Source organism: Zootoca vivipara, chromosome 7, assembly GCF_963506605.1.
Source record: "Zootoca vivipara chromosome 7, rZooViv1.1, whole genome shotgun sequence".
Classification (NCBI taxonomy): domain Eukaryota; kingdom Metazoa; phylum Chordata; class Lepidosauria; order Squamata; family Lacertidae; genus Zootoca; species Zootoca vivipara.
The window spans coordinates 34347458-34360730 of record NC_083282.1 but is presented as its reverse complement, the minus strand read 5'-3'; the positions used below and the strand labels follow the sequence as shown (position 1 = coordinate 34360730).

Here is a 13273-nt window from a genome sequence, read left to right as displayed (position 1 = left end):
AATGTCACACAACAAGATATATGGAAAATCCCACTTGTTTATTTAGCTATGAACATCTACTCTAATTTCATTTCATAGATGTATACATCTCCAAAATGCCTTTCAAATGAACATAATTATTAAAACCTTCTTAATTCTCTGACCGGGGCCTCTGTGGTTATGCATATTACAGTTTCTAGTTAGCCTATTAAACTCATTTTCTTTATTTATTGTATTTACTTGACTATATCAATAGCATATTAGCATACAAAAAAGCAATGTCAATATATGTAACAGAGGATGAGTTCTGAAAGCAACAGGATTTTCCATGCCCTCCCTCTAATTTCTGTTTACCTCAGTGCACTTGGTGTAGAAGTTCAGTTTTAGAAGAAGCTCCTAAAAGTATTGAACATGTTTGAACAAAAAGTTTATTATTGGAAACACTAAGGGAGCTATACTTCCTAGTGTAAGTATAGCACTTGTGTACAGGGCACTGCACCTATGGCTCAGTGGAGGCCTTTTTCTACTTTCACCTCTTGAAATGCATGCAGAGGTGAGAACACAGGCCTAACACCAGGGTATTGCAGGGGACAGGAGGTATTTGAACACCTACCATCCAGCCATCCTTAATTACTTAGGCATGGGGAGCTGGAGATAAGGAGCAGGGAGAGAGGGAAGACAGAGAAATAAGATTCTGCCAACACCAGAAAGGATGCCCTAAGATAACATAGAAATACCAAAATGTAATTGAGATTTTCTACAAAAGAAAAATGCAACATAAGCAAAGGGCATGCAGTAAAAATTAAATTAGTCATCTTCATTAACCTTAGTCGGTCTACTCTTGAGTAGGGCTAATGTTTCAGTCTACAGAATATTGAAAAATCATTATTTTTTGCAGCCACACTCCAATCCTTCAAAACTATCAAGTTACAGTCAGTGGGATCACCTTTTCATTTCGTGAATACAAATAAATTGCATCTAGGACTTTAAGTGACTATATTTTGCACTCTCTGTTATCTTATAGTTGAATCCAAACTAAATTTTATATGATAGCTACTAAAGTTATGAATGCTCTCTTCGTGTTACTTTTCACAGGCTTAAATTGCTGTAAAAATGTTTTCATGGCACTCCCATTTGATGCATATATTCAAGAGCAAATGTTTAACAGTCAAATGCTTAAGCATTTTACTCTGCATTTAACTATTTTATCATTGTAGCATTGTGGGGTGTGTTTTCCCCCAGGAAACAGTACCTACAACATCTAACTAATATTAATTCATACTCATTCATATTCTAACTCATATTCATTCATGCTAACATATGGCTTATTTGATTTATGCAATCTGTGTTCTTGATTTGACTCTGTAGGTCAAGTATCAGAGAGCTGCATTAGAAAGCTGTAGTGGTAAACTCAAGCCCTCACACTGCGTGATCTGTGGGAGCCTGGTGTGTCTCTCTGTACAGAAAATCTCTATGGCACCCAAGGGACCCTTGTGTTATATAAGCAGTCTCTCTTCTCCTATTTTACCTACTTCAATTATTTGTATTTTGATAGTCATATAGATTTATAAGCCAGTTTTCTTTAGTTTCTTCTCTGTTGGGGTTATAAAAACTGTCTACTTGAGCAGGGCAAGAGGAGAAGCTATGCAACTGGAATGCATAGCCTTCTCCCATGACTCTAGAACTAGCCCTGGATAGCTAGTAGGTAGGAAGGAAGCAAAATGACATTACATTTTAATCAATATCTGATTGGAGTGTGGGTTTAGTACCACTGGATACAAGTTTGCAGGAAACGGTTTTGATTTTTCAAGAAGCCAGAATAATTCCCCATGCAGGCTTAACAGATATCAGAAAACTTCTCTTCAGAGTAGGGAGCAACTTGACCAGATATCACGGATATAGTAGCCTGTTAGGTATGGCACTTGACTAAATTCTTGAAGTTGATAAGGACTGACTGCTCTTGATAAACACTTGTACCAACAACATGCATATCAATCATTATTCCTGCCGGATTGGAGAAGTAAGGGGTGCAGATAGACCGCATCATTTCTTCCATATACTATAGGCTATAAAACTTGTGAACCTTAATTACCCAGGCTGGGTGGCTTTGGGTGGACTTTAATTTGCAGAGACTGTAATTGTTGACCACAGCCAATTTTACTTGTCAACTTGTGGGTTTTAAGTGCTTCAAAACGTTGCCCTCCCCATTATTCTCATAATTCCTCCTAACTGAAAAGAATGAAAAACTGGCTCAGAGCAACCGCTTTAACAAATTTTGAGGCCCTTTTTCCTGAAGAGGGTGGGTGCTCATTGTGCTAGTTGTATGAACCAGTTTGCTGCCCAAGTGCACTATAGCCTAGCCCAGGCATCCCCAAACTGCGGCCCTCCAGATGTTTTAGCCTACAACTCCCATGATTCTTAGCTAACAGGACCAGTGATCAGGGAAGATGGGAATTGTAGTCCAAAACATCTGGAGGGCCGAAGTTTGGGGATGCCTGGCCTAGCCCTTCAAAGTGGAAATGGGTAGGAACCTTTTCCTACCAGTCTACTCCAAAGGCATAAATAGGGAGCAAGACTCAGGGCTTCAGCATTGCCAATGTAATGCATGCATACTTTCTCTTCATTGACAAGAATGAAAATCTGGTTCAGAACAATTATTTTTCCCTTTGTTATATAAGCTCATCAGAGAATGACTTGAAATGGAACCTTCAGTATTATCCAAACTCCAATGGTATCATAAATGTAAATGTGTTACAAATTTCTGGCACTAATCTCTCTTTTGTTATCATGCTTATGCACACTACTTAAAATAAAGCGTACAACTTCATGAAATGTGAATGCCATTACATTCATCAGGCTTTTAAAGTTGTGCCAAATTAAGAATAATAAAATTGAAGTGTTTAATGTGTTTCCTTTTCCCCACCCTTCTTTTCTGTTCATTACAAGTCATTAATTAATAAATGAGCATTAAAATGTATCTTGTCTTCTAGCCTGAAACCTTTGAACATCTCTTTCTCAAGCATCCTGAAGCACTGTCATTTGGTCCTCTTCTTCTGGAGTCAGAAATAGTGTTGGAAGATATCAGTATTGAGAAAGCAATGAAAAACGAAGACAAACAAGACTTACTAGCTGTTGACTCTCTGTTTGCAACCACACAAGACTTGGAGCATGACTCAGCTTGCTCTAGTGGCCATTTCAATAGTGATAGTCTCTCTGAAAATGTCCATGATGCTGAAACCCGTGGCGGAATGACAGGACAATCTAATATAAAATATGCGACTATTTTCACCAACTCCATGTCAAGTGGGCTTTATGAGCCACCAAAGGATCTAAGCAGCTCTTTTGTAAGAGGTTTTCTAGGCCATGATTCGTTAGTTCCAACATCTTTCTCTGGCAGTTCTTGGGCAGTGGGAAATCAATCATTTCTGCTATTGCCTGATTGCGATGAATGCCTGCCCCCCCAAAAGCTCTCTCTTTCTGTTGTTTCATCTGAGGGATTTTCAGAACCTTCAGAGCAGGATAGAACTTTTAATGAGGAAGACAGTCCAAAGAGAAGCATGTTCTACTTAGGAATGAGCTCACTCAAAAGTGAAAATGACATCTTTTTAACAGAAAGTTCAAATGGGGTTTGTCACTTTCACACCAATGCTCTAGTTGGAGGCATGAAGTTTCCTCAAGATATAACCAGTGATCTCAATCCCTTTATCAACAAGTGTGAAGCCCCTGTTCAAGCTTTCATACCATACATGCCACAGTTCCAGACAATGGCAATTAAATTGCATGAGACAGCCAGTGGTAAAGTCTAAGCTGCCACCTATTGAAGTGTACGCTTGATGTACTCTTGATTTAGGCCTCTTTACTCTCCTTGAGATTCGCATTTTGCGCAATGAACAGGCCCATAAAACTCATAGCCCACATATTTTATTCAACGTTGCACTTCTGTTACAAGAATATTGCATTTTCTCCAGGTACAACAACCAAACAACATTAGGTATCTGGCAAAATGTGTTTGCTGCCCACCCACCCCCGGCCGATAATTCCATTGTAACTTTTATGTGAAACGTGGCTGAATCCAAATCTTTTGGATGCCGTAGTGGCCTTACTAAATTCAAAAGGAACAAATCCTTTCCTCCCCCGCCCCCCATCTGCTCCATGACTGCATCATTCTGAGAATGGAGCTACTACAAAAACAAACAAACAAAAAACCCTTTTAAAAGCACCTCGCTGGGCCTTGTATTATATCATCCCATATTCCCCCCACCATTTTATGAACATTTTTAAAAGACCGTTTAATGTGTGTGCTTTCCGCTATTCACATTTTTAGAAACTTGGAGAGAGCAGCAAGCCTATCTGTTATCGGAAAGGCAGATACATGCGCGCACACACAGCATGTGTTATGTGGGAGCATATAGTGAGCAACTGAAACTGGATGGGTGACTGGGAGCATGGGGGATAAAGTGAGGGCTGGATACTGCTTGATCTAGTGAAGAGACCCTTAGAATGTCCACCTATATTAGATGTATTGATTTATATTGAGTGTAGGGTGTTTTATAAATGTTATTTTTAGTACCAAACTAAGTGTTTTGCTGCATAGTAGACTCAGAACTTACCCACCCTTCTGCTTGTCCTGTGGCTAGAAAACACGGTTCTGAACAGCTTTTTGCTTATCCTATGCTTTCTAACATGGGTCTAAGCGGTTTTGCCTTTGCTCCACCGCCTCTCCCTGGAAAACACACTCTTCAGCTATAAAATGGAACAAACAGCAATTTGTGAAAAACTCGATTGCCATTGGCTCCAAATCAGCACTAAACCACGGGCATTCCTGGGGGAAAGCGGCTGGGCTGGTTCTCCTGAAACACAATATCTGCAAAGCAACTAGTGATAGCTCTCCTCCAAAGAGCACTGTTGTCAAGGGTATTTTCATACAATTTTCTAGCCAGGACTTTAATAGAAGGTGGGAGGGGCAGCCCAGACTGTTCTGCCACCTGAAGCAAAACGGGAAGGTGCCACCTCACCTGGCAGCTGCTGCCTCTGCTGCGCGTCCCTACAGTCAGGGTCACGTGGCTTACCGTTTGGCTGCGCCAGCTTCCAGCAGTGAGGAGAAGTGGTAGCGGCTTCTCCTCACTTCTACGGTGGGTGGCAACTGCGGTGGCATCAGAGGAGACACGGCAGCAGAAGTGAGATCTGGCCAACCCCCCCGCCACTGCTTCACCAGCAGTGGGAGGGGTGGAGCACAGTGTCAGTGGGTGCTGCCTAAGGCATTTGCCTCCGTTTGCCTCATGGGTGGGCCAGCCTGGAACATGTGAAAAAAATGTTGAATAGGTATGGAGGGGTGTGTGTGTGTGTGTGTGTGTGTGTGTGTGCGCGTGTGCATGTGTGTGCTGTCTTAAACAACTAGATGTGGCATTGTGCAAGCATATTCCTAATATCTAATCTCTCAACACTAAAGATTAGTATAAAAGCTTGTCCTGCCATTTGGGATCAGTGCCAGTCTGTTAACATGGATATGCTTGAGCAACACCTGTATTCATGATGACTCAGACCACACTGCATGGAGGGGATGCCTGAGGAGTATATGAGTACCAACACTTGCATATGCCCAGTCTCTGATTAAAATCTCCAAAGATATTTTTCATCCATTTACCGTGTAACAGGGACAGGGCTATCAAGTGCTAACATTGTTGTTTTGTTTTTTAAGTGGATTTGTTAGTGAGTAAGATACTGTTGCCTTCAGCAATGGATCTTAAAACACCAGCATGCCTTCCTTCATAATTTGGATAGAAAATTGACAGTGCAAGCCTAAGTCTGTCTGTGCTCAGAGGTAAGTCTCAGCATGTCCAATGAGACTCACTCACTAGTAATGAGTTTAGAATTGGAGCTGATACAAAGCTGGTATAGGCTATTGGGCAGTGTTCCAGTTCCAATGTTGCTCTTCAGCAGAGAATTGTAAAGAAGTGATGCATCTCTGCCCACAAAAAGCAGGGTGGGAACAAAAGCTCTAGGTATTGCTTTAAGTGGGCAGATACTCATTGGAATTGGCTTAGAAGAGCCATGCTTCTTCCATGGATTTTGGTGGACTGAATTGGTCTTTAAAATGTCCAGGTCTCCAGTATCCCAGGTCAACAGGGGTTTTCAAAGCTTTCATTTGGTTGTGGCAAGTCACAATTTTGCCACAACCACAAAAGTGTTCCCACTTTCCAAAACAGCTGAAAAACCCATTTATATGACAGCACTGTGAACAGACATTCAAAGAGATAGAGATAGCAAATTTATTGACTATTACCATAGCTACCCCAACCAGTCATCGTTTGTGTGTGCGTTTTTAAATGTATATTTAGTTAATTGATGCTAGCTACCCTAGTCCATTTCAAAGATCCTGGTAACAGGACCAAGCCACAGCTTTCCTAGTAAGAAAAAGCAATAATTTGTAACTATTTCACCATCCAGCTTAACTTTAGGTATCAAAAGCACTGCAGACTGAAATCTATTACATAATTTCTGAAGCTGAACCCGCAGTTGCTACCTGTCTAATGAATGTACATGGAACAAAATCAGCCCTGGAGGAATTGTGTGTTGGGTTTTATTAGTGGCCTGCTTGATGTATTTGAATGTATAGGAAAACTCTTGTTGGTTTTGTAAGCAAGAAGTATTTCCATGATGAGTTAGCAAGGCAACACAAAAAAAACACTCAGCTCTTTCACCATAGCTCTAATCTTGATTAGCACCTTAACTTTTCTATTTGCTGTGCCTCTGAATGCTGTGCCTTACTATTTTTTCATACTGCTTAGCTAATTGTCGTACTTTGAAATCCAGGTTAGGAGGATGTAGCGACCCACTTCTAAAGTATACACACAATTCAACGCAAAATCACGGGTAGTTTCTGCTCTTTAAGTAGTTATAAAAAAATAGGTTCATGTTTTTAACTGTAACCAACAAAGATAAATTTCCTAAGTTTTCAGGAGCTTTATTCTTTGTCTTAGTTTCAGTGACATAGACAAGCAGAGTGCATATATATATATATATATATATATATATATATATATATATATCTAGAATTGCTATTAAAATCTCAAAAATGACATTCAGTCTTGCACTCCTATAAACTCCTATAAAAGAGGCAACATCTGCATATTCTACATCTACCATCTGCTCTGTTCTATCTATGCCCCAGCCTAATCTTTAGTAATTACTGTAGCTAACACTAATGATGCCTAGGAATAAGGCCTTCGACAGTGAAGATTAGAAGCCTGAGCAACTCTTATATAATGCTTCATTTTACGATTGCTTTTTGTGATTCTTCAATCTATGGTCTGTTTTCTTAGTATTTCCATTACTTTAGAGCACTGTAATGGGACTTGTAAAATCTCAGTGTTCAAATTGCCTGGAGAGCTGTGAAGGTGAATAACAAAATATAGTTACAGCCTCACCAGTCAGAACTGCCCTGGGACATTCAAGAGGACCTGAAAATAAACAGTTCCAATGAATACTTTTTACCTTCATGGACCAATATAAAAAGACAAGGAATTTGCATCATGCAAGTTTTTATCATTATCCCAGTCCATTTATTGTACAATATCTGGAAATTCTAAGAACTAAAATGTATGTAGGTCACCAGTAAAATGTTCCTCTAGGTCCCAAGAGGGAGATACGATTAGGTAGGCAGAACTAAATTTGCTTTGGCTGATGTGCATGTATTGATGCTCACAGTAAATTTGGTCTATTCTTCTGCAAGATGTACAGCTTTTTGCCAAATTCTTTCCTGTTATATAAACACTGGATATATGATTAGAAGTGTATCTGAACATTCCCTTGATATTCCCCTATTTATCCATACAAAGATGAAAAAGACACCGGAGGGATGGGGTTGGGGAATTTTAAGCATTACACTGATGCTATTTCTACTTTACACTGTTCTGTCAAAATATAAGGGTCTATATTATATGTCCAGGTCATTGATTCATTTAACCCAGGGCTGCCAGAGCACCTTTCATGGTTTTGAGCAAAAGCCTTTATTGATTTGTTACATGAAGCTGTTTCTCGCCAGGCTATGCTGGGAACAGAAAATGAGGCCTTATACACACTCCCAGCACTGGTCCTTTCTCATTGTAAACAGTTTCTGGCAGTTTCTCCACAGCACTATTCCCCCTCCCTGCAACTAAGCTTAGGGAAAACGTTTGGGATCTAGATAATAGGAAGAATGCAAAGATATCCATGATAAAGTCCTGTCCGGAAAAAGCAGAGGACATCCTGACACAAAGACAATCACTTGCAGTCTTTGTATGCTACCTCCTCACCCCCCACCCCCAATACTCTCATGTTTCTGGTTACTGCTCTTGCATGCACTACATTTTGCACCCTGATGTCATGGTACTCAGGCAGCCAAAATTGGCCCACTTCCCAACACAATGCTGATTTCTTAAATTGCAATGGCCTTAGGGTGCTTTTGCATTTCCTAGGTACAGGACTAATCAAGCAGCAGCTCAGTGCTTTGGTTGACACAGTAGTACCCGCAATCTGGTTGACACAGTAGTACCACAATCTGGGAAGAGTCAGAGCATTACATGGGCATGCCCAACCACCATAGGTGAAGCGTAACCACCATAGGTGAACCACTATGTTAACCACCATAGGTGAAGCATAGTTTCCACCCAGTCCTCAGTGGAAATGAGCCAGGGAGAAGGAGTGTCCTCACTCATAGCTAATAGCCATAGCTGATTTGTTTTAATCAATGACAGCTATTTCCTCATCAGGTACCTCTGCTCTGTGCATCACCCTCGCTTACTGCATACCATGTGGATTGCTCTGGCGGCAGAGTTGGTAATAGGATGTTTCGTACATTTATTATAGAGTAGAACAGCTGCTGTCAAAATGATCTCAGCTGCTACAACTTGCTAAATGCCGCACTGTGAGCAAAGCCCATGCAGGTCTATCTGCACAGGTATTTAGAAATGATCACTATTATCCTTTGATTCTTACTCTCGTCATTTAAATTGGTGGAACACTGGCCTTGGAGAGCAACATGTGAATAGCTTCCCAGTACTTTCAACAACAGTGTGTGTGTGTGAGATACGCACATTGTGTATCAGATATGTATTAGAGATATGAACGTGGAGTATAGCTTACAACACTTTTTCAGGTGAAAAAGTAGCAAGCTGTATTAACTAACTCTTATTATTGACATAAATTATAAAACCCAAAATAGCAGGCCTGTTCACTACCACATGGTGCTGTAGGAACAGATGGATGTGAAGGGAAAGTCAGAAGGAGCAACATACCTTCTGTTGACAAGGAGAATCCCATCAGAATTTGTGGCTCCTGCCCACAGACTCTATAGCATAGTGTATGCTGACACATGTTGTTGGGTAGTACTGTGCCCAAATTGCACATAAACCTGCACTTATAGCTTTTGTTCAGGAAGAATCCAGGACAGGTGCTAATGGTAGTTTTTAACCGACACCTTCCTATCAATATACCTCAGCCACTGCTAAGTGCAAAACAGGGTTGATTCTTACAACTTTGGTAGTATAGTTGTAAGTTTTGCTGAGTGATAAATTATTTATCCAGGTTACACTTGAATACACATCCAGGTGGAACATCCATACATGAGTCATTTCTGTTAACCTTCAAGAAAATAACTCAGATTGAATTCACATATGCTATTCACTATTACGGGTCATTTGCAGCTAGATATGATAGATTAATAAACTATATTTTTCAAATTGTGGCCTGTGAGTAGCATAAGTAACAAGTACCACGTTGCTTTTGTATGTCTGTAGAATTATGGTTTGTTAACCGCTCACGCCATTCTGTCTGACTATCTTTGGTATTTGAGTGTAAAAATGTTCTGGGTTTTGTTCCTGCCGAAACTGTGGCTTGAATTGGGCTTTGAACCACGATTTCTTAGTTGTGGGGTATCTGTTTAGCTCATGCTTTAAAATACTTGCCAGAGTACTTTTGTATTTATTTTTGTGAATAAAATGTTTACTGTTGAGGTTGTATTTTAATAACATCCTTGTACTCTTCTGTGTGTAGCATCTTTGTTTAACTTTTGGGATGCAAAGCATCTGGGGAGTTGCAAAACGGAAAGAAAGCCCAGTGAAGAAATTCAGTGACCACAATACAGTGGAACCTCGGTTTATGAACACCTCGGTTTATGAATTTTCGGTTTATGAACGCCGCGGACCCATCTGGAACGGATTAATTCACTTTCCATTACTTTTAATGGGAAAGTTCGCTTCAGTTTATGAACGCTTCAGTTTATGAACAGACTTCCGGAACCAATTACACCCATGTTTCAGTTTATGAACGCTTCAGTTTAAGTACTTTGCGGACCCGTCTGGAACGGATTAATCCACTTTCCATTACTTTCAATGGAAAAGTTCGCTTCAGTTTATGAACGGTTACTCCGCGGACCGTCTGGAACGGATTAATCCACTTTCCATTACTTTCAATGGGAAAGTTCGCTTCAGTTTATGAACGCTTCAGTTTATGAACAGACTTCCGGAACCAATTGTGTTCATAAACCGAGGTACCACTGTATGGGGCAAGAGCTGTGATGCCCAAGCTTGCAGCAATTAGAAGGTCTCAAGCTGCTACATATTTACGATCTTATGTAGAATATATTTACATATACTTGTCACATGTCACTTGCCTTTCGGTGAACCCCATGTCCACCAACAGCATGAAGGTGACATTCCCAATTCACTTATACTGTACTGTAGTAGTTGATCAGACATTTCTAAGACAGGACGTTTGCTGCATAGTAGCAGATTCTAATGCTTCTGTTACCATGGGGCAGCCCAGAGCAACAGCTATAGAATGCAACTGACTAAAGACATTGGGAGCAATCCAAAGAACATTTACCTTCTTAAATGCCACTGAAATCCTCAACTCTTTGTATTGATGGGGAACCTCAGGTCTGGGTGCCAAGTTGGCCCTCTGATCTTCTCCATCTCGCTTTCAGAACTCTTGCCAGGCTACATTCATTTTCATGCATCCTTTTTGGGTTTTTGTGTGTGGCTGGCATGTGTCCCATAATTCTGATAATGCTTCACATTACTTGCTCTGTCCACTTTCTCTCTCTCGCCCTACTCACCACTGGCATGTGCCTGCCCCCCACCCCCGCCATATTGCCCAGAAAGCAACAAAAATACTGGCTGGAAAATGCTTCCCTATCCCTCCACTAGAGCTCTTAATTGAGTGCATAAGGCCCCTTGATTTGAGATAAATTCATATGCAATTGTTTTCCATTAGATCTAGCCTCTTTTCCAACACCATAAGGTAAATGCAAGCTCAGAATGCTTGAGGGTTATATTCCAGCAATTATACATGTGCTTTAATTAAAGGTGCATCCCCAAAAGGAGAGGAACAGCTTTAGCCTCTTTTAGAGCCTGCAAAAGCCAGACATTCATTCATCAGGTAAAGTCTTTCCTCACTCAGGCAGAGTTGTGGCGTGAGAAGCTGCACACCTGAGAAATGTGAACCCCTTTTTAGTGCCCTACGGTAGTTAAGAAATAAACAGAAACAGAAAGGCTACCTCTTTTCAAACAATGTCACTTAGCAACTTAGCTTTAAAGGTTAAACTATCATCCAAATATCTGCAGAAAGAGTGGGTGGGTTCAGCCTGTCTTGACAGCAAAACTCCCACCCATGGTTCCAGCTCTCAGTTGCAAGAAATATGATGACAAATTTAACAATGTGAGTGCTTTTGTTTTATACCAGCAAACCCATTCTCTGTATAACGAATTGCAAAAAAAAAACAAAAACTTCAGCACTTTTTGAATACATGGAAAAGCAAATAAAAAGCCAAACCGAAATGGTTAAAAATGATTTGAAATGGATGTTCAGATTACCTTTTGAAGAAGGCGGAGTCTTCTTTCCTTAATGCTCGAGTCCTGCAAATAATGACAAGTAGGCCTGTCAGTCAACAAAGGTACCTGTGGGATTTTCTGCCTCAGGTGCTAAAATAGCATGGCTGTTGTTGGATACTGTGTCCACTGGCTTGCAGGGGAGAGATTTCCACTTGCTTTTCCTCCTTAGGTAGTCACACATACATGTTTGGTGACTGCAACGTGTAGTATATTCAACACTACCAGCACAAATAAAACTCCACCAACAGCCCTTTGGGTGAACTCTCAGGCAGATGACTTTTCAGTAGAAGGTTCACACATCTAGCTACTTAATGCGGAAGTGATGAGACATTTAGTGATGTACACACATCTATTAAGATCAATGTACACATCTATTAAGATCAATGTACACATCTATTAAGATCAATGTACCTGACAATATGCTAAGAGGTACTACTAAGCATTAAAATCAATGTGTGCGGCTTGTCCAGAACCCATAATTGCTCCACTCAGTTGTGTGCAACTAGAGCTGGATGAGACTCAGGGTTTCCAAATCCTAATTTCATAAACAACTGTTTTCACCCAAATCTATATGCATAAAAATAAAGGACAGCCAATTTTCTTTCCAGACTGATTCTTTGCCTCTAATCCCCACCCCACTCAAAAAAATTTCTATTTGTGTAAAAACTATGGTTATCAGGATGAAACCTCCTGTATGCTGCTACCAACATGCTCAAGTTTTGCAGCTTGTGCTGCTATAGTTGTGCCAGTAAGTAGTTCAGGGTCAGGACCTCCCTCACTGGCACACCATGTGCTCATGCATTTTGTCTTCTGCAGCTCAAAATAGCAGAGGCCAAAAGCATTAACAGAACCACCAGTGTTAGTTATCCAAGAAATGGCTTCAAAAAGAGTGGTCTAATGTTGGTTGCTTTCTGTGAATGACATTTCAGGATTTTTATTCTGATGCTTCATTTGCACCCTTTTGGTTACCTTTTCTGCACCCACAGCCGGAAAGAGCTTATTGGGTAGAGAACATTTGCGCCCTCACCCCCAGGGCCATGCAAAGCTGGTAACAGGCCTGTTATGTACTAAGCTTGGATCCTAGAACGATAGGCAAGTAGGACCCTAGAATGCAACAACTTGCAGGAGACCAATCAGGCTCCACGAGGGAAGCAGAATCAGCCAATCAGACGGGACTCATTGTGTAAATAATGTACTGTATATAAAAGCCTGAGGTTTGGGGGGCACTGTTTTACAAGCTGCAATAAAGAGTATGAAGTCACTACAGAACTCCAAGTATATTTCAACGCCCAAGCCAGATGGGAAATGTAGGCCCATTTCTGCTTTTACTTATCTATATTTTATCTTGTATTAAAGTTTTATGTAGCTTCTTTAAAATATTAATATGTTGTGTTAAAGCCCCCCCCCCCCTGACTCTCTTTACA

The 13273-nt window shown here is 40.6% G+C and overlaps 1 protein-coding gene across 1 annotated transcript; it reads left to right on the top strand.

Moving 5' to 3' along the window:
- The first annotated feature begins 1963 nt into the window (after positions 1 to 1963).
- On the top strand, positions 1964 to 10040 carry LOC132592483 (leptin receptor-like). The gene is made up of 2 exons (XM_060277463.1): positions 1964 to 1999; positions 2970 to 10040. The coding sequence occupies exons 1-2, from the start codon at positions 1964 to 1966 to the stop codon at positions 3783 to 3785; spliced, it is 852 nt and encodes a 283-aa protein (XP_060133446.1). The 3' UTR covers positions 3786 to 10040.
- Positions 10041 to 13273: the final 3233 nt, after the last annotated feature.